This window comes from Nannobrachium achirus, assembly GCF_963921795.1.
Source record: "Nannobrachium achirus genome assembly, chromosome: 7".
In the NCBI taxonomy this organism is placed as follows: Eukaryota; Metazoa; Chordata; class Actinopteri; order Myctophiformes; family Myctophidae; genus Nannobrachium; species Nannobrachium achirus.
Window position 1 is genome coordinate 25,384,901 of NC_137816.1, and position 26,137 is coordinate 25,411,037.

Below are 26,137 nucleotides of genomic sequence, written 5' to 3' on the forward strand. Positions count from 1 at the left end.
TGATTTGAAGCATTGTTCCAAAAATATGTTTTGCTAAGTCTACCTGCTGGTGGCGCTATAACAAGCCAATGTGAAAAAGGTAGCATTTGTTCCTTGACCTAGTGGGAATATGTGTGGCAAATGTCACGGTAATCGCAAGCATGGTTGATTATTTGAGGCATTTTGTTCAAAAACGGAGCAATCCTGCAAACTTTGGAAGCTAATATTAGCCAATCAGGATGGAATATGAAATATCAGACAGATCGTACTTGATCACATGACTATAGAGATACTGTGTACCGATTTGCGTGATTTTTGGATAAAATCTCAAGGAGTAATATCCAAAAATGCGTTTTACATAAGTCGGCCCAAAGGTGGCGCTATAAAAGGCTGATGTGAAAAATGCAGGGCAAAGGTTTATCCTTAGGCTCTAGGGAGTGCGCTTACAAAGTTTGAAACTGATCGGTGGAGTTATAGGTAAAACCACAAATCGGCCTGTTATAGCGCCACCATGAGGCTGATTTAAAAAAGAATAAGTGGCATTTCTTCCTCGGCCTAGTGGGAATGTGTGTGTGCGATTTCATGATAATTGTCTCCACCAGCCGAAGGCTGAGGGAGAGTATGTTTTCCCCTCCGTCCGTCCGTCCGTCCGTCCGTCCGTGCGTGCGTGCGTGCGTCCGTGCGTCCTCGCAGTTTGTGAGCAGCTAATCTCAGTCACCGTTGGCCCGATCGCTGCCAAACTGAGCACACACACTCCCTGGATGCCAATCTAGAACCTCTGCCCCACATTTTTCAAATCAGCCTCATGGTGGCGCTATAACAGGCCGATTTGTGTGGCCTGGTTGTTACCAGCTAATCTCCGGCGCCGTTGGCCCGATCGCTGCCAAACTGAGCACACACACTCCCTGGATGCTAATTCAGAACCTCTGCCCCACATTTTTTAAATCAGCCTCATGGTGGCGCTATAACAGGCCGATTTGTGTGGCCTGGTGGAGACCTGTGCTCGGAAGAGCACTGCTTCTAGTTGCACTTTGCATTTGTGATTTGAGGCATTTTGTTCAAAATGGCTCAATCCTACAAACTTTGGAAGCCAATTTTAGCCAATCAGGATGGAATATGCAAATTCGGATAGATCCGTGTCGATCACATGACTGTCGAGATACTGCCTACCGATTTGTAGGATTTTTGGACAAAATCTGTAAGAGTAGTGCACAGAAATGTGTTTTGCGAACATCGGCCACTAGGTGGCGCTAGAAAAGGCCCATTTGAAAAAATTAGGGCAGAGGTTCTAGATTGGCATCCAGGGAATGTGTGTGCTCACTTTGGCAGCGACCGGGCCAACGGCGACTGAGATTAGGTGCTCACAAACTGCGAGGACGCACGGACGGACACACGGACGGACACACGGACGGACGGAGGGGAAAACATACTCTCCCCCATGCCTTCGGCTGGTGGAGACAACAACAAAAATAATTAATGGAGGTCCTTGGTACAAAATCGTTTTCAAATGGGAGTTGGCGCTCTTTGGGGGTTCTTGACATGAAGATGTCTGAGAAGTTGTGAGAACAACTGTGTTGAGTTGGAAAAAGGAGGACTGAACATAAGCACTCATTTAATATTGGCTACTGTGGCAACTTGTGAGTCATTGCCAACAGAACAATGAGTATTTATGGGATTTGATGTACTGTAACTATCTATCTATTATGCTACTGTAACTATCTATCTATTATGCTATTAAGCAAGGGTGAGCTACATAAAGACCTGGTTTGACACGTCAAGAGGAAAGCAGGGGTTTGGTAGTTAAATGATGTTCATTGTTTTAGTAAGAGGTCACGTTGTCATGTGTAAGTAGACATGGGACTGCATAGGAATAGCCAGTCGAGTGTCAATAATTTCAGAGAACTGGCACGCTTGTTGAAGTTTCAGACATTAGTGTTTCTTTTTAACAACCTTACGCTGATGCAACAAATTGGCCTCCATGGAACACATTCTTATAAAGATTTTGTAAATATTGACAGTTATTTATGTTGTCGCTGTAGTGTGGAAAACTGTCCAAAACCCTCTGTTAACTCATTTACTGCTTCGGACGTTCCCGTTCGCCCCAATTTTGTCCCTAGCTCGTTGCTAATACAAACGCTCGTTCTTTTACCTTGTCTGATGACTGTAAGCTGATGAGGGGTCGCGCGGGTGTGTGTGTTCCAAGGCATTCACCAAATATTCAAATATTCAAATATTCAAATATCAAAGTCACTAATACTATTCGACGTTGTTCACCAAAGTTGAATATTCGCTTTTTTAATTTTTATTGTTTTCTCTTTAAAAAATATATTTTATAAAGCTTGGCTAGATAGGAAGTCATAAGAATGAGTTGTCAATGGCTTTTTGCTGGCACCAGCCCCGATAAATAGCATCTGACATCATACATACAATCCCTTTTCGCCCTTAGGCGTCTTACTGGTAAGTGAATACTGTTTAAGTGTATGTAGGCCTACACAGAACTGCATTGTGAAATTTTTTGGAGACACTAGTCTGTCGGTGCCATAGGCATGGCATGGGAGATGTCACGTTTACGAGGAACTTGGCTGAGGTCCTATCCAGAGCGATGCTGCATCCGTGCGTCACCACGCGAAGCTCGACGCAGGAGGCCCAGACGTGCTGTCGCCGTGAAAGCCTGTATCGTGGGCCAGAGGCGGCAAGGGCGCTTCACGTGGACTGGATGCGTCCTTGCCGTGGAGCCCGTGGCGTGGACCGAAGGTGCTGTCGAGGTCCGTAGTGAGGGTAAAGACGGCGGAGTAACGTGGGCCGGAGGCCCTGGCAGTGGAAACTCGTAATGGATCGGAGGCGCTGTCGCTGTGGAGGTCCGTAGTATACGTGGGTCAAGACGGCGGAGGAGACGCTATACCGAGGCTCGGATTGGACGATTGCAACGCGCATACAATACTACAATATTGTTCCATCCCGTGCCTTCCAAATGACTTTTTTTCCCACCCCCTTCTTGGGATTGCGGAGAGGGGCATTCATGTGCGCTTTTTTTTGGTTGGGACTTTTAGCACTGGTCACTTCTTGACACTGACTTTTTGGACACTTTTTTTGGCTCTGCACTTTTTAGGTTTTTTAGGCTAAGCATTATTATTATTGTCTTGGTGCAGACACTTACTGTATTGTATATATGTGTATATTTTTTGGCACTGCGTTGATAAGTAATTCCTTATGTTTGAATTAATGGACCATTGTAAGTTCTTTGAGTTTGCAATATGCTTAGAAAAGTGCTTTAAAATTGCAATCCATTATAGAAACTTTAGTGTCTTTTTCTACTGATCTCAACACTTTATTTGTATATCAAACATATCATTTTCCGAATGTCTGTCTGAGTGTCTGTCTGAGTGTCTGTCTGTCTGTCTGTCTGTCTGTCTGTCTGTCTGTCTGTCTGTCTGTCTGTCTGTCTGTCACAGCATTTCTCCTCAGTGGCTGGAGCAATTGATCTGAAATCGCATCACTATTAGCATATGAACACACCTGACATAACTGTGAAGCCCGTTTGTCACTTTCACAAATCATATGCTGTATATTAGCATTTTTATGGTGTATCTACTATCTATTCTGCATCTAGCATGAGGCAAATCTATTCTGCATCTAGCATGGGGCAACATGTTTAACCAACTCTGTGTGTGTGTGTGTGTGTGTGTGTGTGTGTGTGTGTGTGTGTGTGTGTGTGTGTGTGTGTGTGTGTGTGTGTGTGTGTGTGTGTGTGTGTGTGTGTGTGTCTGCAGGCGGTGCGGTGGGCGGGGGGGTTGTCTGGCCCTGTTACAGATGTTGTCCAAAAATCATGCAGATCGGTACACAGTATCTCTGTAGCCATTAAACGAAACGGGTATTTCTTACATTGATGCTCCTACATAATATTATCATGCAAGCACCAGTTAAAGTTACTTTCCATCCCTCATATACTGTGTGCACAGTGCACATCCCATAACCCACACACTGCACATCATTTCGGAGCTCATATCTTTGAATGGGTAAGGGCTAGTTTTTTTAAACTTATAGTTGCTCTGTATGGTTGCTTCTCCTGTATTGTTGATTCTTCTTTCTTGTTAGATTTTTTGTTGCTCGGCTGTACACAACAGTCCTTTTCCTTTTTCTTACTGTCCTGTAACTTGTAACCTTAACTGCTGTGTGACTCTGGGTGACTGAATTTCCCCCTTGGGATAATAAAGGTATCTATCTATCTATCTATCTATTGTGTTAGAAAATGTTAGATACGGTATACATTTAAAAGACTCAGTAGGTGTGTGCTGACCTAGAAGGCAGCTTGTCAAGCTGCACCATCCTGGTTGCGTGAATTCATATTATCATGTGTTTTATGAAAGTGGAAGGGTGCGCAGCATTTTTCCGACACGCATTACTCCGGCGTTAGTTCATCCGACTCTCCCCGTTACTAAACCTAACCCAAACCCTAACTGCACGCATAGCCATGTAGGAGTAATGAGACATCAGACTTTCGTATTCTCCCAAAGTGGAAGGGCCCGGTGATTGACAGATGCTGATTGGCTCTTCCACTTTTTGGTTTCTGCAAAACGCCCACCCAGCACTTGGGGCCAGACCGCTCTGCAGAAGACAAATGATAATGTGTATTCACGCGACTGGGATGGTTTGCCATGGCCACTTTTCCTCTCATTCATAATATCACTATTTTCAACACAAATGCCTGTTGCTGTGATGCATCTGACAGCCAAGGTCTTGTGCGACAGAAAACCTTAGAGACACATGAAAACAGCATAAACATGTGTAGTTCCTTGTTAATTAGCCCACATGTTGCATCGAGGCATTTGAGTTTAAAATATATCCACAGTGGGAGGTAAATAACGCTAGCTGCAGAATCCGATCCACGCTGACTTCATTTGGGAGGGAAAAGAAGCGGTTGGTTGTGTGACTGATTGACAGACATAAACAAGAACAAGGACTTTAGCGGCTTAGAGGGGTGCCTGGCTCTGTGGTTTGGTTACAACTTCATCCTACGGGAAACACTGAGGTTACATTTCATATAAATCTTAAAATAAAAATATTGGAGTGATGTATTAATCATTAAAATTTTATTACAGCATAGTTATCATTTGAAAAGAAATTAAGTGGCCGGGTGTGGTGGACAGGTGAGTCTAAGGCTGTGAGATGCGTCCAATGACACTTCAAAAGGTTTCCACGGGTGTGAAAAGTTATTCAGTTCTTAACCCTTTCCAAGCCACGGGGAGCCTCTTAATATTAAAACCGTTTTATACCGGACTTCTGAGCAAGGGTGTCCCAGCCGCGCCGTCTTTTACCGTACTGGGTCATTAAAATCGAAATAAATGATTTTTATCCGAAAATCGGCGATCGTCTAACCTTCCCTAGTCACCGCTCGTCCATCGATAGCTCATGGCTGCTCTGACATGAAACAGAAGTGATGTCAGCTCCTCTCCTTCTTCAGCCTTCCTTGCTGCCGTCCATTTGCTGTTTAGACGATTACATTAGCATAGCAGGAGTGATAAGGGCTAAGCTAGCCAAAATGCTCACATCGACCGTTCAGTCATACCTGGACCATATGCTTGGATTATACGCGCACGGATCGCGCACGCGAAACGCACGGGGAGATGATGCCTTGGCCAAAACCTCCACTTTATGTCAATGGAGATCCAGATAATCACGGTGAGCAAACGACCAGGGGATTGAAAAAAAAAGAAAAAACAACGGAGCCGTCCAAGAAGGAGGGGTGGCGGGCTCATGTTTATAAACATAATATTATGTCTCAGATCATAATACAATAATAGAAATTTCACGGCTAATCTACCAACAACCATTCTATTTTGGCTGGCAAACTGTTTTAATAGACCCACAATAAACCTTTCGACACAGTTTTGTGGCGGTATTGCATTAATCCGTTTGGAAGTTAAGCACTTTAGTGATGGACGCCTGAATGAAGAGAAAAGCAACCAGTTCTTCCTTGGCCCATGACCAATCTTTAAAGGTTTTGTGCAAAGTCTTGACTTTTTTAAAAGGTCAGACAGACAGACAGACCGGGGTAAAATATTATCTCCTTACGAAGGTAATCAATCACAGTACATATTAACAATACATTAATGACAGGTTAATTTGGAAAATAACAGAATTGCATCGCGCAGTCATAATATAGACGACACAGGTGTAATGGAAATGCAAAATCTGGACTCACCGAGGGTGAGACTTTACCACTGTGCCACCTGGGTACCTATGGCGTATCAGTAAGTATTCCTTACTGATTTCTGATTTAACTCTAAGCCTTAAAGAACTTTACTGATTTCCATTATAAAATAAAAGTTTATTATTTCAAAAAGTTAAACATGTTAAAAAATGTTAGCGGCACGTCTATGGCCTAAGTGGCCCATAGGGCCGGAGCCTATCTCCTGTTTCTGTAGCATAAGGCGTATGTACAAGTGAACACCCTGGACCTGACTCTAGTATGTTGCAGGGACAATTAGACACTTGATTCTGAGTGTCAAGCAGAGAGGCATTGGATCCCATTTTTATAGCCTTTTTATAACCTCAGAGCGGACACTCTAACCACTGAGGCCACTGAGCTGGTATGGCCTATTGGCATTGTGCACAAGAAACGTGGCGATGATCGCTACAGCGGTTTGCAAGATCAGCAGATACAATTAATTCCCGAAACCTGACACACATATGTATTTGTAAGTTGTCATGTGTGGCCAGGTACACATGGGCAGCAGGGCCTGCTGGATAGGCTGCTAAAATGTGATAGTTGTCCAAAACAGATAAATAAATAACTAAATAATCATATAGTGTGTGCTCCCACGGGGGCAAGTTCCCGTAACTGTTAAGGCGTGTATCACATAGGCTCTGATGCCTGACAGCGTGTCCCAGCCTCCCAGGGTCAACTCAATTCCCAAGCCCGGCGGACCGCTTTGCTGCATGTCACTCCCCGACTCTCTCTCTCCCTGCTTCCTGTCTCTCTTCACTATGGACTATCAACCAGTAAGACTCCCTAATCGGGAGATAAGCGACCGTTGGTCGCTTATCTCCATAAATAGGCCAAAAAGTAGTTTGTGCAAAATCGTCCTGATGGTGGCGCTAGATGGGACAGATGCGTTGTGATTACATGACTGTAGAGATACTGTGTACTGGTGTGCATGATTTTAGGGCAAAATCTGTAGGAGCAGGGTGACTGTAGAGATACTGTGTAGTGGTTTGTGTGATTTTAGGGCAAATTCTGTAGGAGCAGTGTCCTAGAAGTCTTCAAATCTTGTGTGTTGTCTTCATTGAGTTTGGGAGAAATGCCAATACTAGCATGCAAGATGCAAGCTCTCCTGCTAAAAGTAGACACACCCACAGGCAGATCTTGATAGTGGACCCAGGTCTGTTTATTTAAGCATGGAGGCTCATCCTTCCTGGACTCCCTGGTGTGAAGGGGTGTGTGTGTGTGTGTGTGTGTGTGTGTGTGTGTGTGTGTGTGTGTGTGTGTGTGTGTGTGTGTGTGTGTGTGTGTGTGTGTGTGTGAGAGAGAGAGGACAGTGGCAACATTCCTTGCCACTTGGCAGGTCACACATTATGTTTGAGAGAGAGAGAGAGAGAGTGTGTGTGTGTGTGTGTGTGTGTGTGTGTGTGTGTGTGTGTGTGTGTGTGTGTGTGTGTGTGTGTGTGTGTGTGTGTGTGTGTGTGTGTGACACAGAGAGAGCAGCCCCGTTGGGGTGGTCATTTGGTCATTTTTGCACATTTGGTAATTTTTTACACCTGGGGGTCCCCCAGGGACCTGGGGGTCCCCGAAACTCCGGGGGTCCTTGGAGGTTGTAGTTTGGCAGGCAAGGAGTGTGTGTGCAAAATCTGGCATGGATCGGGGCAACGGTTGCAGAGATATGAGCAGGGCAAAAGTGTGACGTGTGACGTGTGACAGAGGGCGTGACGGAGTGACGGAGGGACAGCCGGTGGAGGTTTGGATAGTGTGCAAGTAACTGCGACCTACGGTCGCAATAAAGGCAGAAAAAAGGCCTAAAAATAATATTTTTAAAAAGAAAAGAAGAAAAGAACCCCCATGTATTTAGTGATGGATCCCCATTTAAAAAGATTTTGTGCTAGGGAGTCGGGTGTGTGTTGCTAAAATTCTTCAAGATTATTCCAAATGTCTAACAATTTTTCAAAATTTTCAAAGAGCATCTGCTATTTTCAAATAGCCAAAGTATAAAATAGGGTTAACGTGGTTAAACAGATTTTGATGCAATATTAACACATTTTGCTGTTGCCGCCCAGGAACTACCTCAAGGACCCCGGGGCACCCTGGAACCCCACTTTGAGGACCAGTGGGCTAGGCAGTGCTCATGCTTTTGCTGGTGCTGTTGCTTTGCCTGTGAGCTTGGATGATGCTACAACATTACAGGCCAACTGTGCTCCAAGAACCGCCTCAAGCCTGTCACAGCCAGCTAATGCATTCTCCCAACCTCCCCCTCCATCTCTCTGTCTCTCTCTCAGTTCTCTCCCTGTCTGTCCCTCAACCCCTCCCCCGCTCTCAAGTGCTCTCCTTCACTGAGCCCTCTCTCTCTCTCTACCGCCGCACTCCCCCCACTCACACGTGCGCACACGCTTACGCACACACAAAGTCACATGGAAACCGCAATAGCGGCCACACAACATCAAGCGAGCGAACAAGCAAGCAAGCAAGCAACCTCCCCCCACGCGCTGTTCTCCAGCCGGGGCAGTGTGCAAGTGCCTCTGGCTTGCCCTGACCCACATCTTGATATAGCCCTAAGTATGCTTATAGCTAAGTCCTGAAGACTCTCCTGCCACTCTCGGCCTAATCAGGCCCTGCCTCCTGTCGGCTCGTGGGGCGGGTAGACAGGCCAGGCCAGGCAGATCATTATCATTTTCACCAGGAGGTTACCAACGCCAACCTCTCCACCCTCCCCCACTTAAGACCACACCACCACTGATTGCAGGTTCCCACCAGTCAGTCCCGCACCACACTCTCTATCTGGGCTAGTTAGTTAAACATTACATGGGTGGCTGGCTGCCCTCTGTGATACATAGCACAAAGAGAGCCCTCTTTTCTCTTTCTCTCTTCCACTGTTAGCTGTATTAATTTAGCAAACGCACTTGTAACGTCTAATTTGTCCAGTCGTTTTCAACAAGTAATTATCCCTGCTCCGCTCTGATTCCAACGATTAGCCTTATGCTGGGTGATACAGGACACGAGTGACTTTCATATACTGTACAAGTATATTTGAATTATCAATCTGAATGAGCAACTCAGCTTTGATTGTAACATTAGCTCTATCTCAGAAAAAGTGAGAATCACATAATATAAGTGCATGATAGAGCGGTACTGTGCAACAAGTCAGCAAAAGTCTCCTTAAGCCTGAGTTATACTTAAGTTAGGTCATGCAGGAGTTGTTCACCAAAAATAGACAATTTGCTATTTCCAGTGTGTGACACCTGTGTGCATTTAACTATAAATCAGACATTAGGCCATGATCACATAGGCCACTTCTTTTTCATAATCAAACACTAGACACATCTGTGAGCATTGTTACTGGTACACAGAATCAGAGTGTAAGGTGTATGACATTATTCTCATTGGTAGGCTATACTGTACATAGTTTAACTTTCAAATATAATCTCCTTATGACGTCCAAAACAAATTGCTGTTTCGGACAGACTTTCCAGAAAGTCAGGACATCTGGGGGGTGCAGGTAGTTCTGAGGAAAGGTTCTGAGACCAGCCATCAGAAGTTCTGAATGATGTCAACTTGTAGTTGTTATATAACCCACGTTTCCATAATATTTCAGAGGGAGCATGTGTTGCGCTGAGTGTAACATACTGTTGCAATCTGTGTGTAATAGCAATTCAATTAGTAGGTTCTAATTAGTTGTCTAAAAAGACTGGACAGTGGACACAGAGGGTAAAAACATGCTCCTGCCGCGACCAAACCACTGAAAACGGCTGAAAAACAAAACAGTGTGATCGGGTCCTTAGAAACGACCCCTTTCTAACCCTTTCCACAATTTCAGCCAATAACACATCAGTTAAAACAGAAACAACAGAAAACATCCACGTCTTTAGGGCTGTCACGATATGACATTTTACATGACGATTAATTGTCACTCAAATAATTGGCGATTAACGATTTAATTGTGTTTTTGTCGTTGATAATTACATTTCTGTTTGGCTTTTAGGCTTTGAAGTTGTACATGGTAGATATGACACATAACCTAAATACACAAAGAAATTACTGACATATTTGACAACTTACTACTTAAAAAATAACTTTGATAGTGGAAATAGCCGATCTACAAGCTCACAACGCGTCGCGATGTGACGTGTTGTGAGCTTGTAGATCTGCTATTTCCACTATTTCTGTCATTTTTCAACATTCACGATTATGACGATTATGACAAAATAATTGCGATAATGTCAAATAATCATGATTAGACGATTATGTAATAATTGTGACAGCCCTACACGTCTTAATTCATTACCTTTTCTTCCTGGTAATCCATAGGTGGGGGCTTCCTGTCCTCCCCTTCCTCCTGGCTGCCGTTGTCCCAGGAGCAGTTGTCATCCTGCTGGCTGAGTGCAGCTTCCAGCTGAGGCAGCAGGTCAGGCAGCAGGTCAGGGGCCTCCAGGCCCTCAAAGTCCCTGCCCTGAGCCTCGGCTGACAGTAGCCTGTCCTCCATGCCCTGGTATCCATTAATAGTGGTGGTGGTGGAGGAGGTGGTGATGATGGCAGGGACACTGGCTGTAGCCCCGCAGCTCTGGGGCTGCTCAGGGGGCAGCTGGCTAGCCACGCTGGGGTAGCAGCATATATCTTGGCCAAACATTTCAGGGGAGCTGTAGCTCCCCGGGGTCTGTCCCGAGCAGTGCAGGGGGCGATAAGGACATTCCTTGGCCTGACTGACAAGGGCCTGAGGTGGCTGCTGTTGAAGGTGATGACCCATACTTGGAGGGGCTGTAAATTCACACCCAGGTCTTGACAGCTCAGGCACTGTGGAAGTATGGAGAGCAGCGGTGGTGTTGGCGGACCTGGGTACAGAGTCTGAGGGAAGATTCTGCTGACTCAGTCTGGGTATTTCAGGCTCTCCTGGGTAAGCAGGATACTGGGAGGGCTGGTAGGATGTGGCGGAGGAGACGGAGCATACAGGTAGGGTGTGAGTCATAGAGGATGACTGCATGGAAAAGGACAGGCTGGGGTCTTCAGGTCCTGACCCAGGGAAAGCTTGACCTCCCCTGGCCAACTGGTAACCACCTTGCTGCTGGTGCTGTTGTAGAGGAGCCAAACCAAGAGAGCCATTCTGACTCTCCATATAGGACTTGGGCAGATCACCCGATGTAGGCACGGCTCTGGAGTGGAAGCGAGCTCCTCCTATAGTGAGCTGTTGTTGAACCAGCGGCTGACTGTGGTGTACTTGGCTATGAGGATGGCTGCCTGAGTGAAAGGGAAAGTTGTGATGCTGCTGCTGTTGTTGTTGTTGTTGTACAGCCAGAGCCTGAGGGTTAATTTGGTGATGCTGACGTTGGTTCATCATCTGTTGATGGTGACTTTGTTGTTGATGCAGTTGCTGCAATCGCTGCTGTTGTTGTTGTTGTTGTTGTTGTTGTTGTTGACAGGGGTGGTGTTGCTGCTGTTGTGGTTGTTGCTGTCTACGCTGAAGTTGCTGGTCGTGAAGTTGCTGCTGATGATGTTGATGAAGCTGTTGTGGTTGCTGCTGCTGAGATAAGGGTAGGTACATATTCCCATTTTGATCTTGGTTTCCCCACATAGGACTGCCACTGTTACAGAACATCCCATTAGACTGGGGAGCTTGTGCAATGGAGGTGCCATGATACTGGCCATGTTGCTGTGCCATAATGCCACCTCCTCCTGCTCCGTCACTGGTACCCCCTGAGCCATGAAATGGCTGGCCCATAGGGTTTTGGGCCTTGATGGCGTTAAAGTGAACCATCTGCTGTTCGTAGCCAGGAAGGGGCTGCTGCTGGGAGGACGTCGAGGATGTCGGGGGCATCATGCCTTGGTGACGTTTCCCCGGTCCAAGAGGCTCTACTTGGAGGGGCTCAAAGTCAGCACTGAGGTTCAGTTCGTCCACTAGCGATGGTCCTGAGGCAAAGCCCTCCTCTTCCAGCCCCTCCAGCCCTCCAACAAACAGGTTGGAGTCGTCAAAGAAGTCCATGGTGGCAGAGACTGGAGGGCCACACTGCAGTCACAAATCAAATCCAACCCAGGGTTGAGGAGCACCGCAGTCTATGGAGCTATAGTAGATCCATTATTCTGGGGCCCTGTGTATAGAGAGACACATATTAAAATTCAAAGCAATTCCTTATCAGAACAAACTGGTATAAGGTCACTATAGGGAAATAGTTTAGTGCAGGTCTTCTCCCCCCAACCAATACTGTGCACTGCAGTCACATTTGTGATTAGGGGTGTCAGTCCATCCATCAAGCACCCTATTTTTATGCAAGTCTATTTTTTTTTTACTTTTTTTAAATTAGCCTAACCCTAACCCTTTTGTCAATAGTTGATCAGTGTATTTTCTCAACTGTGTCATATCACTGTAGTAGGTTGACAGAAGGTCTGTACTCAGTCAGCAGCAAGCATGACCAGAGTCAACAGAGGCTTCCGAACAGCCAGATAATGACTAGGTCAGGAAGGTCTGGAATAAGTTCAGCAACATCAATTACCTATTGGCATTGGCTTTAACACGTGCAGCAAAGCAGCTGATGCAAGCCAACTGGCAGCCACCAGGCAGGTGCCTCTTCCTGTTCAAAACGCACACACCATACTATAGCATAACCCACCACTGTGCGCCTGCCTGCTAGCGTAGTACATGTGGTGGGAGGTGCGTACAGCTGATAGCATTTTTAACAGCTATAGGGATGGACGGAGGAAAGCGAGGTTGGTTTTCCTCCTCTCAACCACAGATGACTAACGCAAGATGACAGATCTCCACACGTGTTGTGGTCAGCGTTTGATGATGATGTGCACACGCAAACAGAAGTGCACACACGCATACACATGGTGTACTGTACAGTAAGTTGTTCCACAAGTTATTCAGGAGGATGGCACTGCAAGGGAGGGTATAGAAAATAGACTCCAGCCAAATGCGTAATGCAAGTAAATTAAAAACATTCCATCTCGCCATAAATAAATGCTTTAATGTTAAATGAAACCATTACCTAGCCGCGTACGACTAGTGACAATATTTAGTATGCAACTTTCCAAAGTCTAGTCTAGGTGAAGAAAATGTGCCCCAGTAGCCCATCTGGTGTGCAAACACACTGGGACAACCCCTATTTATGTAAACTGTGTCACTAAGCAGCAGCAGCAGAGGAAAACCCAGGTCACATTTCAAACCATTAGTTCTGCTTCTGCCTCAATGTGAGCAACAGGTTGAAGAGTTCTTTTATGAGAAATGAACCCAAATAAATACTGTAACAACACAGACAAATAGAAATCCCACTGCACATAATGTCAGCAAGAGCCGTTGGCCGCCGCGTCCACGTCCATGGACGCGGCCGTGGACGCGTCCATGGACGCGGCCGCGAAAAAAACGTCCGTGGACGCGAGGCCGCGTCCACGGACGCAAACGGCCGGCCGTCCCGGCCGTGGACGCGGCCGTGGACGCAGACGGCCGGGGACGCGGCCGTGGACGCGGCCGTGGACGAGGCCGCGGCCGTGGACGCAAACGGCCGGCCGTGGACGCAAACGGCCGGCCGTGGACGGGTCCATGGACGAGGCCGCGAAAAAAAGGCAGCGAAAAAGAAAAAAAAAAGGTGGCTATTGTATGTATTTTTTGATGGAGATTTCAAATATGACCTTCTTTTTTGCATAGGACAACTCTAACCTGCATCAATTGGTATTTTATAATTGCCAATTGTACCCCATCCATCTAAAAAACAAATTGGATGTCTATTGTATGTATTTTTTGATGGAGAATTCAAATATTAATTTCTTTTTGGGATAGGACAACTCTAACCTGCATCAATTGGTATTTTATAATTGCCAATTGTACCCTATCCATCTCAAAAACAAATTGGATGTCTATTGTATGTATTTTTTGATGGGGAATTCAAATGTTACCTTCTTTTTTAGATATGACAACTCTAACCTAAATCAATTGGTGCATCAACCTACTTACTATCTATCTATCTATCTATCTATCTATCTATCTATACTTCACCTTTAGTCCAGAAGAGAGTTCAGCCTCAGGAACTTGCACACATGGAACTGTGTCATGACTGTGTCATGGAGCTAAAACAGAGCTATGTTAAATACTCACAATGACTCTGATGGACCAATCAGGGTGGTGGTGGGGGGAGGGATCAACAATAGACAGAAACTGGATAATGCTTTGTTAACTGTCCCACCTAAGTCCCTGCTAGTCTGAACAAACATCACCTTCCCTCTCATAACACTACTACTACTACATTTATATAAAGCTGCTCTTGCATTTGAATTCAAGTCTGACACAAGTTAAGGTTAACTTAGGTAGTATTTCATTTCGCTGGCTTTTAGGGTCTGTGTGAGTGTGTAGGCTCACAAATTATTATAATTGTCATTAAGTGACTCTGAGATCTATCCATCCATCCATCCATCCATCCATCTATTTATTTATACTTACTGTTTACATTTTCTATAAATATTTATTTCTATATAAAACTCAGTTGTGTGGAGTTATTGTGTGCCCTTTCTTGTTGCTAAAGAGTCCATTTGTTCACTAGACATTAAGTCAAGGTTACTATTTTGAGTTGAAGCTAAGTGTTTTATTGCTTTGTGGTTTAACATGATTTAAAAGGCAAATTCATTGTTATGGTTACTTTAGAAGACTGCTTTTGCATTCATGAGTTAAGAGAGCCAAGCTAATTCAAAGAGTTAGGTTAAAGGAACACAAAACATGACCTAACTCACAGCTGCCATTGGACAGACAGTTACAACATACTCTTATCTTTCACAGAACAGACAATTATCATTTATTTGATCTATTTGAGACTATGTAGCTGCTCTAGGGGAAATAGAGCATTATATCAGCCTATTCAATTGATAATGACCAATGGGTGCCAGTTTCTAAGTAGTTAAAGCATATTAACATAACAATATATGTGGCCTAGACATGGATATTGCCCAATCAACTCGTAATCTACAGAAATGTCCACCACATCACACAGTATAAAACCTAGTAGGCTTAGTGGATTACCTATGTTAAATCATGTCAGGTTAGTTTGGTTCAAGGTTCAAGTATAATAATTTATGAGCCAAAAATGTGCACAAATGTACAATCACATCTAGGCTAGAATGATAACATAAAGTCCTGACTACTCCTTGTTATTGTGGTCCTAAATACTACAATGATTAGTTTGGATGCATTGCTTCTATCATGTCCAATTAAAAATAAATACATTACATATACAGAAATCTGCCTTCTCCTGTATTGTATTAGTGACATTCATTATAAATAGTAAAATAACAGGACAGAGCAAAAAAGGCCTCTGCAAAAAAGGCCTCTGCAACTAACCTAACCTAACACACACTATGTGTTAATGTTGATCAATATAATAATGTAAAAATACAAAGTTAAGTAGACCTAAGTAAGAAATAGTAAATACATTGTAATAATACATTGAAGGGGAAATGTAGGAAAACAAATGCAACTCAGCATTGAATTTATGGCAAACATTTTGCTACTCAACCCTTTCCAAATAATATACAATTAAGAAGTGGGATGTTCCACTTAGTAAGAGAAAGAATTAATGACATATATTTTTTTTAAAAGCTAGAAGACTCACCTATTATAGTAACCATGTGAATTGCTAATAATGTTATGGGTCAGATGTGTAAAGATCTATCACATTGTATTGTTCTTTTCAGACTCAACAATAATAATGATGATGTTACTTAAATGCTGATCAATGTGTGAATCTGGCTCTTATCAGGTGTGTGTTTTCTCTCCCTGTCCTGTGCTGTCCTCAGTTAAACCAAGACAGTACTGTTGTGACCAATGTGGAAAAAGCCTTCAGCTCAATTTATTATCTCAAAGTAGACCAGAGAATTCATACCGGAGTGAAGCCATTCAGCTGTGAACAATGTGGGAAGTATTTTGCTCGTCTGGACAATTAAAAGATCATAAGCGTTCACATACTGGAGAGAAACCTTATTGTTGTGACCAGTGTGGGAAAAGATTTGTTCAAAAGGGGATTTTAAAAGAACACCAGAGAATTCACACTAGAGAGAAGCCCTATTGCTGTGACCAGTGTGGGAAAAGCTTTACTCGATTGTCTTATCTCAAAATACATGAACGAATTCACACAGGAGAGAAACCGTACAGCTGTGTCCAATGTGGGGAAAAGGTCAGTTTAACGGCTGCTCTGAAAGTACACCAGAGATTTCACACCGAAGAAAAGCCTTACTGCTGTGAACACTGTGGCAAACGTTTCACTGTAAAATCTAGCCTCGTACAACACAAGAAGATTCACACTTGAGAGAGACCTTACTGCTGTCACCAATGTGGGAAAAGGTTCACTCTGAAGACGGCTCTGAAAAGACACCTGAAAATCCACACTGGTGAGAAGCCATATACTGCTGTGTCCAGTGTGAGAAAAGGTTCAGTGATATTCATCATCTCAAAGCACACCAGAAAAATCACACTGGAAAGAAACCTTATTGCTGTGACCAGTGTGGAAAGAGCTTTCCTAGACTGGAACATATCAAAATACACCAACAAATTCACACCGGAGAGAAACCTTATATCTGTAACCAATGTGGGGAAAACTCTGTCAGGTACATGTCTACCGTTAGAGGCCACTGGCATGAGTGCCTTTTTAGCTCTGTTGGGGCTTGGTGAATGTACTCTGTTGTTGTTTTTTTAATTATTATCTTTGTAATGTATGGTCTTCTTACCCTGTGGGCCTTGAGCCTGTAATAAAGTATTGCTGTGCAGTGTGAGTGTCTGATTGCATGTGATCAGATAAAGACACAACAGAGGCCTTTTTTGCTCTGTCCTGTTATTTTACTATTTATAATGAATGTCACTAATACAATACAGGAGAAGGCAGATTTCTGTATGTATGTAATGTATTTATTTTTAATTGGACATGATAGAAGCAATGCATCCAAACTAATCATTGTAGTATTTAGGACCACAATAACAAGGAGTAGTCAGGACTTTATGTTATCATTCTAGCCTAGATGTGATTGTACATTTGTGCTGTTTACATTTTTGTCTCATAAATTATTATACTTGAATCTTGAACCAAACTAACCTGACATGATTTAACATAGGTAATCCACTAAGCCTACTAGGTTTTATACTGTGTGATGTGGTGGACATTTCTGTAGATTACGAGTTGATTGGGCAATGTCCATGTCTAGGCCACATATATTGTTATGTTAATATGCTTTAACTACTTAGAAACTGGCACCCATTGGTCATTATCAATTGAATAGGCTGATATAATGCTCTATTTCCCCTAGAGCAGCTACATAGTCTCAAATAGATCAAATAAATGATAATTGTCTGTTCTGTGAAAGATAAGAGTATGTTGTAACTGTCTGTCCAATGGCAGCTGTGAGTTAGGTCATGTTTTGTGTTCCTTTAACCTAACTCTTTGAATTAGCTTGGCTCTCTTAACTCATGAATGCAAAAGCAGTCTTCTAAAGTAACCATAACAATGAATTTGCCTTTTAAATCATGTTAAACCACAAAGCAATAAAACACTTAGCTTCAACTCAAAATAGTAACCTTGACTTAATGTCTAGTGAACAAATGGACTCTTTAGCAACAAGAAAAGGCACACAATAACTCCACACAACTGAGTTTTATATAGAAATAAATATTTATAGAAAATGTAAACAGTAAGTATAAATAAATGGATGGATGGATGGATGGATGGATGGATGGATGGATGGATAGATCTCAGAGTCACTTAATGACAATTATAATAATTTGTGAGCCTACACACTCACACAGACCCTAAAAGCCAGCAAAATGAAATACTACCTAAGTTAACCTTAACTTGTGTCAGACTTGAATTCAAATGCAAGAGCAGCTTTATATAAATGTAGTAGTAGTAGTGTTATGAGAGGGAAGGTGATGTTTGTTCAGACTAGCAGGGACTTAGGTGGGACAGTTAACAAAGCATTATCCAGTTTCTGTCTATTGTTGATCCCTCCCCCCACCACCACCCTGATTGGTCCATCAGAGTCATTGTGAGTATTTAACATGGCTCTGTTTTAGCTCCATGACACAGTCATGACACAGTTCCATGTGTGCAAGTTCCTGAGGCTGAACTCTCTTCTGGACTAAAGGTGAAGTATAAATAAATAGATGGATAGATAGATGGATAGATGGATAGATAGATAGATAGATAGATAGATAGATAGATAGATAGTAAGTAGGTTGATGCACCAATTGATGCAGGTCAGAGTTGTCATATCTAAAAAAGAAGGTAACATTTGAATTCCCCATCAAAAAATACATACAATAGACATCCAATTTGTTTTTGAGATGGATAGGGTACAATTGGCAATTATAAAATACCAATTGATGCAGGTTAGAGTTGTCCTATCCCAAAAAGAAGGTAATATTTGAATTCTCCATCAAAAAATACATACAATAGACATCCAATTTGTTTTTTAGATGGATAGGGTACAATTGGCAATTATAAAATACCAATTGATGCAGGTTAGAGTTGTCCTATGCAAAAAAGAAGGTCATATTTGAATTCTCCATCAAAAAATACATACAATAGACACCTTTTTTTTTCTTTTTCGCTGCCTTTTTTTCGCGACCTCGTCCATGGACCCGTCCACGGCCGGCCGTTTGCGTCCACGGCCGGCCGTTTGCGTCCACGGCCGCGGCCTCGTCCACGGCCGCGTCCACGGCCGCGTCCCCGGCCGTCTGCGTCCACGGCCGCGTCCACGGTCGCGTCCACGGCCGGGACGGCCGGCCGTTTGCGTCCGTGGACGCGGCCTCGCGTCCACGGACGTTTTTTTCGCGGCCGCGTCCATGGACGCGTCCACGGTCGCGTCCATGGACGTGGACGCGGCGGCCAGCGGCTGTCTCTCCATAATGTACAAGTGACTGCAACTTCTCAACAGCACCAGGCAGTCACAGACGATTATGCAGAAGCAGAATTGCTAATTCCTCAGGGAAAGTCTGATCTGTCAACAGAGGTACAGTGGTAGGGGTGTACGGCTGTACGCAGTGGTGATTTGACTCAAAGAGTTAAACTAACCATTTTCAAACAGTCGTCCCTGTCTTGGGCATGTCATAGGAGAAAGTAAAAATTGCAAATCTACAAGCACACAATGTGTTGCATATTGCTGCTATCCACCAACGTTCAACAAAGTATAACTCAGGCTTAACACAGAGGATAATGCTGTTTAGTTATAAAATTAAGCAAACAGCTGAGGCAGGCCTACAAAAAGACTGGACGGAACGAAATGATAATACAGAAGGAGGTCAAAAGTAGGCTTGGGTGATATCAAGGTACTACTGTATACTAGGGTATTTAAAAAGTGATTCCAGTTAAAAATAATGATGGAATATAAGAATATAAATTTAAATTTGTATAAGTATAAGCAGTGACGTCATTACGTGCGCGTCCCGCGTCTCTGACGCATTCACGTTGCCTAGAGACGCATTCACGTCATTGTCCTGGGGTCCCACGGACGCATCGCCTCCATTGGAGTCCACGTTAAAATAATTTACCACGTCGCGAAAAAAAAATATTTTAAAAAGTCCACAGACGCCACCATTGTTCATGGGTGAAGGCATGCTACTGTACCCTACGTTAACACAAATGAAATCCGCATAGAAAGTCTTAAAACAGACAATAGAACTAACGACAGTGTGTGTTTGGAATCCACCGACGCTATTTTGTGTGCCGTGCATGGTCACAGAATTCAATGGGTGCCTTAGTTTTAGCGTAGCACCGGGCCGCTCTCTGACCATAGTGGCACAGCGTGTTAGGTGATACACCAAGAAGGGTTCCCCCACCGAACGTGGGTTTGGCTTGTCGAGCCTGTTATCGGGTAAGCGTCACGTCGCGGCCGGGGGCCGGGAGGTACAATGCGTCAACGATAGTTGTGTGCTTTGGAAGTGCATGCGTGCCGCGGAACAACGCACGGTGGAACGCGTGAAACACTAAAAAGTTTGGTTACCTTTTTGAAAAGACAAGGGGAGAGCTAAATACAATGGGCTATATGCAGCACGATTGTTACATCATGCTCGGGAGGGAACACTTCGACAATGCAGACGGAGCCAGGCACTTGTCCATAGTGCATCACATAAGACCCAAGTGCAATCAATAACTTTGCACGTCTGCGACTAGCTCTGGTCCATAGCGTTAGTGGAGTTCTCCTCCACTCCAACTCCAACGCGGGCTGTTTAAGCAGCGCGACAACCGTTCTCTTCCACCCAAAGTATGTGGTGCTTGAAAATATGAATGATTTCATCGATAATAATCCGTTTGGGACACTCAAAATCACTGCCATAGAGTTATAATGTATTGCTCCGTGCGAATGAATCCGTAGCGTTGCCAGCGTGACTTCTTATCAGTCTACCGAAAATAGCAGATGTACAAGATCACAACGCGGTGCGAACAGACACGGTTTGAGCTTGTTGATTGGGTATTTTTTTGTTGCGTGACACCGTCGTACTATGCATTATAAATTACACTGTTAAAGAGACTGTACACATTTAGTTTCTTCAAATATTTTCCAAAAATAAAAAGGTTGACTTGCCTTCTGTCTGTTAAAGTACTGTATTTGAAGGCCCTGGTCAAATGTATTTAATGGAAAAAATAGATATGCATTTACTGTAAAAAAAAAAAAAAAAAAAAAAGGAGAGACATGGAAATGTTAGCCTATAGTTTATAGTATAGTTTTACAGTAGGCTATTATTATTAATTCATGAATAGTACTGTAATTATATATATATATATATTAGTGTCTCATCATGTCTTTCCACAAAATAACAGAAAAAAGCTCAATAGTGGGCTCGATAAAAGCCCGGCTCGATAAGCAACATCGATAAGGTGCTAATTATCAATAAAAATTAACGAGCTCCATCCCTAGTGCTTCTTCATCTCAAGGTACTATTATAGTTTAATTGTTTCATTCGTTTTTGTATGTATTTTGTAAGATAAACAATGTAAATAACCATATAATAACCAATTCAAGTTAAATGCTGCACTTTGTCAAAAATGACATGACGCGTTGAATTTTTGTGGGACCCATAAAATATCCCTGGGACTCATCCGAAAGACCCTTCTTGGGTCCCGGGACTCATTACATTAAAAACCTATTAACATCACTGTATAAGTATAATAATAAGTTGTAAAATGTATTTGTAATAAATAATATATTATTATTTGGAGGAAGACATTTTTAAATTTGCTGGCCACCTCTGCAGGTCTCCAACCTAATCAATTAAATTAATAGTACTAGATACAGAATCATGAAATGATATTGCCACAAGACAACTTTATCTTGAGATGGCTTCCAACTACAAAAGCAGTTTAATCGCTCTGATGTTATTCAACTGCCAGTCTCCATCACCACCCACACATCATCTCTGTTCAGCCCAATGATGTGTCGGTATCCTCCGCGGCAACAAGTGTCATCAGGTCCACCAGCATGCTGATCTATGGAAGATTCAAGAAGGCTGCTTATTTCCTATCTAGTCATTATTCTATGGGCCATTAATATTTAAACCCAGGCAAAGTATGCTAATTAGATACAGCAGGAAGACACACAGCATTGTAGGCTAGGACCAGCTCAGTGGCCTTGTGGTTAGTGTGTTCCCTGACCAAGTCATGCCAAAGATAAAGATGGTACCCAATGACTCCCACGACCGGGTATTTCCCGGTGAATCTGTGTGCAACGGTGGGGGCTTGGGATTGTGGGGGACACGCACCACTGACTATTGCTGATGATGGAGAGGTGATAGCTTAGCTTTTATGTATTATGTTATGTAATGTAATCTTGCCGATTTAGTAAGAGACCAGTTATTTGGGGCCATGATGAAATCCATTTCTTCCCACAACTAGACTAAGGATTTATATTGTCTGTGTTATTGTTTACAACCACAATTATTCACGTGTGGCAAGATCGCGGGTCACTAGTTTTTAGTAGCCTATAATAGTGTAGGCTTCGAAGCCTTTTCAGAAGTTAATTTAAAGTTTTCCATTTAATGATTTCCTTTATCCTCATCTAATCTTGCGCTAATGCACACAACTGTTTTTGCCATGTTTTAAGGCCGTGTTAGGCTTTTCAGAAGTTAATTTAATGTTTTCCATTAAATGATTTCCTTTACCGTCATCTTCCGCTAATGCACGCAACTGTTTTCACCAGGTTTTAAGGCCTTATTTTAGTTGTTTCTCATAAGCTCGCAACCCTCCTTGCCCATCGGCCCCCACCTTTGCGCACAGATTCACCGGGAAATACCCGGTCGCATGACTCCCTGCTTGCTGGCACTCAGTATTAAGGGTTGTCAAGTCCCTGTGACATACTAGAGTCATGTCCAGGGGGTGCATTTGCACATCAAGCTGCCTCATGCCACGGAAACAGGAGATGTCTCTGATTAGGCTCCTGACCTAGGTCGTTTCCAAAGGCTACTTATTGTAGGCTATATAAAAAGGTGCATCCTATCAGAACCTTCTCTGCTGTGACTCCACTATAATGGCTCCATCTCTCCATTATCTGTCTATGAAGAAAAAAGAAAAGTAGGGAATGGCACATTTTAAGAGAGAACAAAATGGAGTGTCACCCAGGTGAAGTCAGTATTTTGCAGAGTAGCGCCATCAGCAAAATGCATGGTGATGGAATTCCTTGTGGAAGAACAGCGATTCTTCCCTCCAACTGAGTTCTGAGCTTCTGACACTAGTAGAAACCGTGTCAAAGCACATTAAAGCTATTTAAGCGGCTCCTGTTTGAAAGATGCTCTGTTGAGAGTTGCTTTCACTCTGGCCATTGCCCGAGTGGTTTCATTAGACTCACTACTAGAGCCTCTCCAGAGTAGCTCTCCTCAGCTGGTTTCACACTGCTTGTTGTCATGCATTGAATATGATGTGAAGAGCCCAAATATCAGGAAGGAAAAATACCCAATTGCTTCATCAAAATTGCCAGTGGGTGACATTAAGAGATTCTGTTTTTTTCCGTGGTTGAATAAAGTGTTCTTTGAACACAACCCTATACCTGTATATCCAAACATCTTATAACACTGTAAAAGCAAAATTATTGCTTTTTTTTCCCCATCGCCCGTTTCTTATCTTTAACAGTTTTTATTGTCCATCCCCCGTTTCTTGGTCAATCAAATTTTAAATTTTCAACTGAAAAACACAAAACTGTTGGCTAATAAATGCACATCTATACTATAATTACACAGTATCTCTGTAGCCATTAAACGAAACGGGTACTTCTTACATTGATGCTCCTACATATTATCATGCAAACACCAGTTAAAGTTACTTTCCATCCCTCATATACTGTGTGCACAGTGCACACATCCCATAACCCACACACTGCACATCATTTCGGAGCTCATATCTTTGAACGGGTAAGGGCTAGTGGTATTCTATTTGCCAATTATTTCAAAACTATCTCTGAGCAATTTACTACTTTTTCACGAAGCCAACTCAAGACATGACACCTGTTTTAACTTTTTAGGACCAGAATCTGTCCTATTATGACAGTTGCATCTCACTCATTGACATAAGATAGCGACACACGATGACACTCCTGAATCTGGTGCCACAATATAGCCTGTCAGGAATGCACAGTGGCTTTTGTTCACTACCACCATTTTGGCATTACAAGTTCTTTGTTTACTGTCCATTTCGGTCTGTCGAATTATCATATCTGTGGCCTGAAGTGGAACTCATTGGCCACTTGTTCATTTTTTTGGGCGCCTGGATGCTCAAATAAATAGGAGGTGTCCTGAAGCCTTATCTTACCCCGTAAATAAAAATACAAGATAAGCGCAATCACTGGCCAACCAGACAAACAGAAATGTATACAACTTATGAACATAGTGTGAGCCAATTCAACCATAATAAGCCTGGCTTGATTGCCAGCCCAGCACTTAAGCCCATAACCTGTGGCCCATACTGAGACTGGGGGCCCCAGGCCAGCCTGATACAAGTTGCCTAGATAGGCTGAAAGGCTGAAAGTGCAGCTTAGTAATACACTATTTGGACATTTTGTAAATGTAAAATAGTTTCCTCAGACTCACTCAGAACATAACCAGGGGAAATTTTGCCTAAACCTCTGATTTTAAGATTTCAGAGGGGGTGGCCCCTCCTTTGTGCCTGTAGGCTATATTTCTAACACTAATCTCACCTTCCACAAGTATCCTCTTCATCTTCTCAGAGCAAATGGCCTCAGCTCCTACAGGCAACCTTTTAACGTTACTTATCCCAGAGGGAGAGGGAGGGAGAGAGAGACACAACGAGGTGGTGGCAGCCTCCGGTAAAGAAAGGGAGAAAATGTTCGTCGAGGTCGAGTGTCAAGAAATAAAAAAGAAACACGCGTGGCTCATTAGTTTGGATTTAAGACGCATGTGTTAAGGGACGGCACCGCACCGCACGTGTTCCTCCTCCTTAAATCATCACTTTATTTATGAGGAGCCACGGGACTCGAACGCTGCTGCCGTCGTGACGCGAGAGAGAGAGAGAGAGAGAGAGAGAGAGAGAGAGAGAGAGAGAGAGAGAGAGAGAGAGAGAGAGAGAGAGAGCGCAGTCAGCCTAGGAGGGCGGAGGTGGATGGATGGATGGATATATAGATGGATGGAGTCGTCGTCGGTAGACATCACACAATAACATATCCAGAATTGTTATGCGCACTAACTTTAGTTTGAAATAAAATGAAAGATGAAAAATACAATTCAAACACTCAACTATCCACAATACTCCCCGACAGGGCAGGCAGACAGTGCGCTTATAGTGGTGGCTGTCATTTCAGAACCATCACCACCACCACTACCATGATGACAGAGATACTTCTCTCTCTGTCTCTCTCACACGCACACACATACACACAGAGCGAAACGCCGCAAAGTCACTATAAAGTCTACTTTTAGATAATACTTTACTTTCTGCAGCAGTGTACGTGCGTGCGTGCCATTAGTCATTACACACGCACAGCTGAGTAGAGTAGTTAATGTCAGAATGACAGCTGCCCGTGCGCCGCCGTGCAAAAGAAAACACAAATAATACACCAGTAAAAATAAAACGTCTCAATTATCGTGACTTACCGATATGAAGGGTGAACGGCAGGGTCCAGGTGTCGTGTCACTGAGTGTGAGCCTGTGTGTTGAAGTTGTTAAGTTGTAGTGTGTGTGGGTGCGCGCGCGCGCGCGTGTGTGTGTGGTGGTGGAGTTGTAGTCCTGCACGCAGTGCACGGCAGCCGCTCTACCGCCGCCCTCCCTCCGCTGCTACTGCTGCTGCTGACGTGACGAGCACGTTTACACAGGGGACTTTGTTGCCTTGAATTCCCCTGGAGGCAGTGTTACCTCCCAGCCTAGGGCCAGGCAGGCTGACCCACCCAGGAATACAGTCAACTCAAATCAATTCAAAATACAAAACTAATTATTTATGTATTTATTTATGTTTTACTTAAAGGAGTAGTTCACCCTCAAAATGACTTTTTTTCTATTGATTACTCACCCCATGGAAACTTGAGTTCAATAATATTTTTTAGATTTTGTCGCATTCATAAGCCAATAATTTGAGGAGACTTTGTGTAGGTCCATTGATTCGGAATCCGGAATCAATGGGGGTACTATAGGCCCTACTATAATCAATTGTTTTTCTTAGGAATGCGACAAGTACAAAAAAGTATTATTGAACTCAAGTCTCCATGTGAGTGATCAATAGAAAAAAATAGTCATTTTGCGGGTGAACTACTCCTTTAAAGGTAAGTGTGTGTGTGTGTGTGTGTGTGTGTGTGTGTGTGTGTGTGTGTGTGTGTGTGTGTGTGTGTGTGTGTGTGTGTGTGTGTGTGTGTTTTTTTTTACAGGACTTCAATACCCTTTAACAATCCTTGTCAAGTTAAACCTATCTCTGTAGCCTACAAATTGCAAACTGCTAATATAGCCTAGTATTTAATCAATCAATCAATCAATCAATCAATCTAGGTTAAAACATTTTTTTA

The 26,137-nt window shown here is 43.4% G+C and overlaps 1 protein-coding gene across 3 annotated transcripts in view; it reads right to left on the reverse strand.

Moving 5' to 3' along the window:
- chd9 (chromodomain helicase DNA binding protein 9) overlaps window positions 1-24,549 on the reverse strand; it is a 163,058-nt gene extending 138,509 nt beyond the window's left edge. For all 3 annotated transcript variants that reach the window (XM_080729294.1, XM_080729295.1, XM_080729293.1), the window contains exons 1-2: window positions 24,326-24,549; window positions 10,473-12,267 (exon numbers count right to left, since the gene is read on the reverse strand). In XM_080729294.1, coding sequence (XP_080585420.1) covers window positions 10,473-12,161 — 1,689 coding nt within the window. In that variant the 5' untranslated portion in view covers window positions 12,162-12,267; window positions 24,326-24,549. The remainder of the gene's footprint in view (window positions 1-10,472; window positions 12,268-24,325) is intronic.
- Between the last annotated feature and the right edge of the window lie 1,588 nt (window positions 24,550-26,137).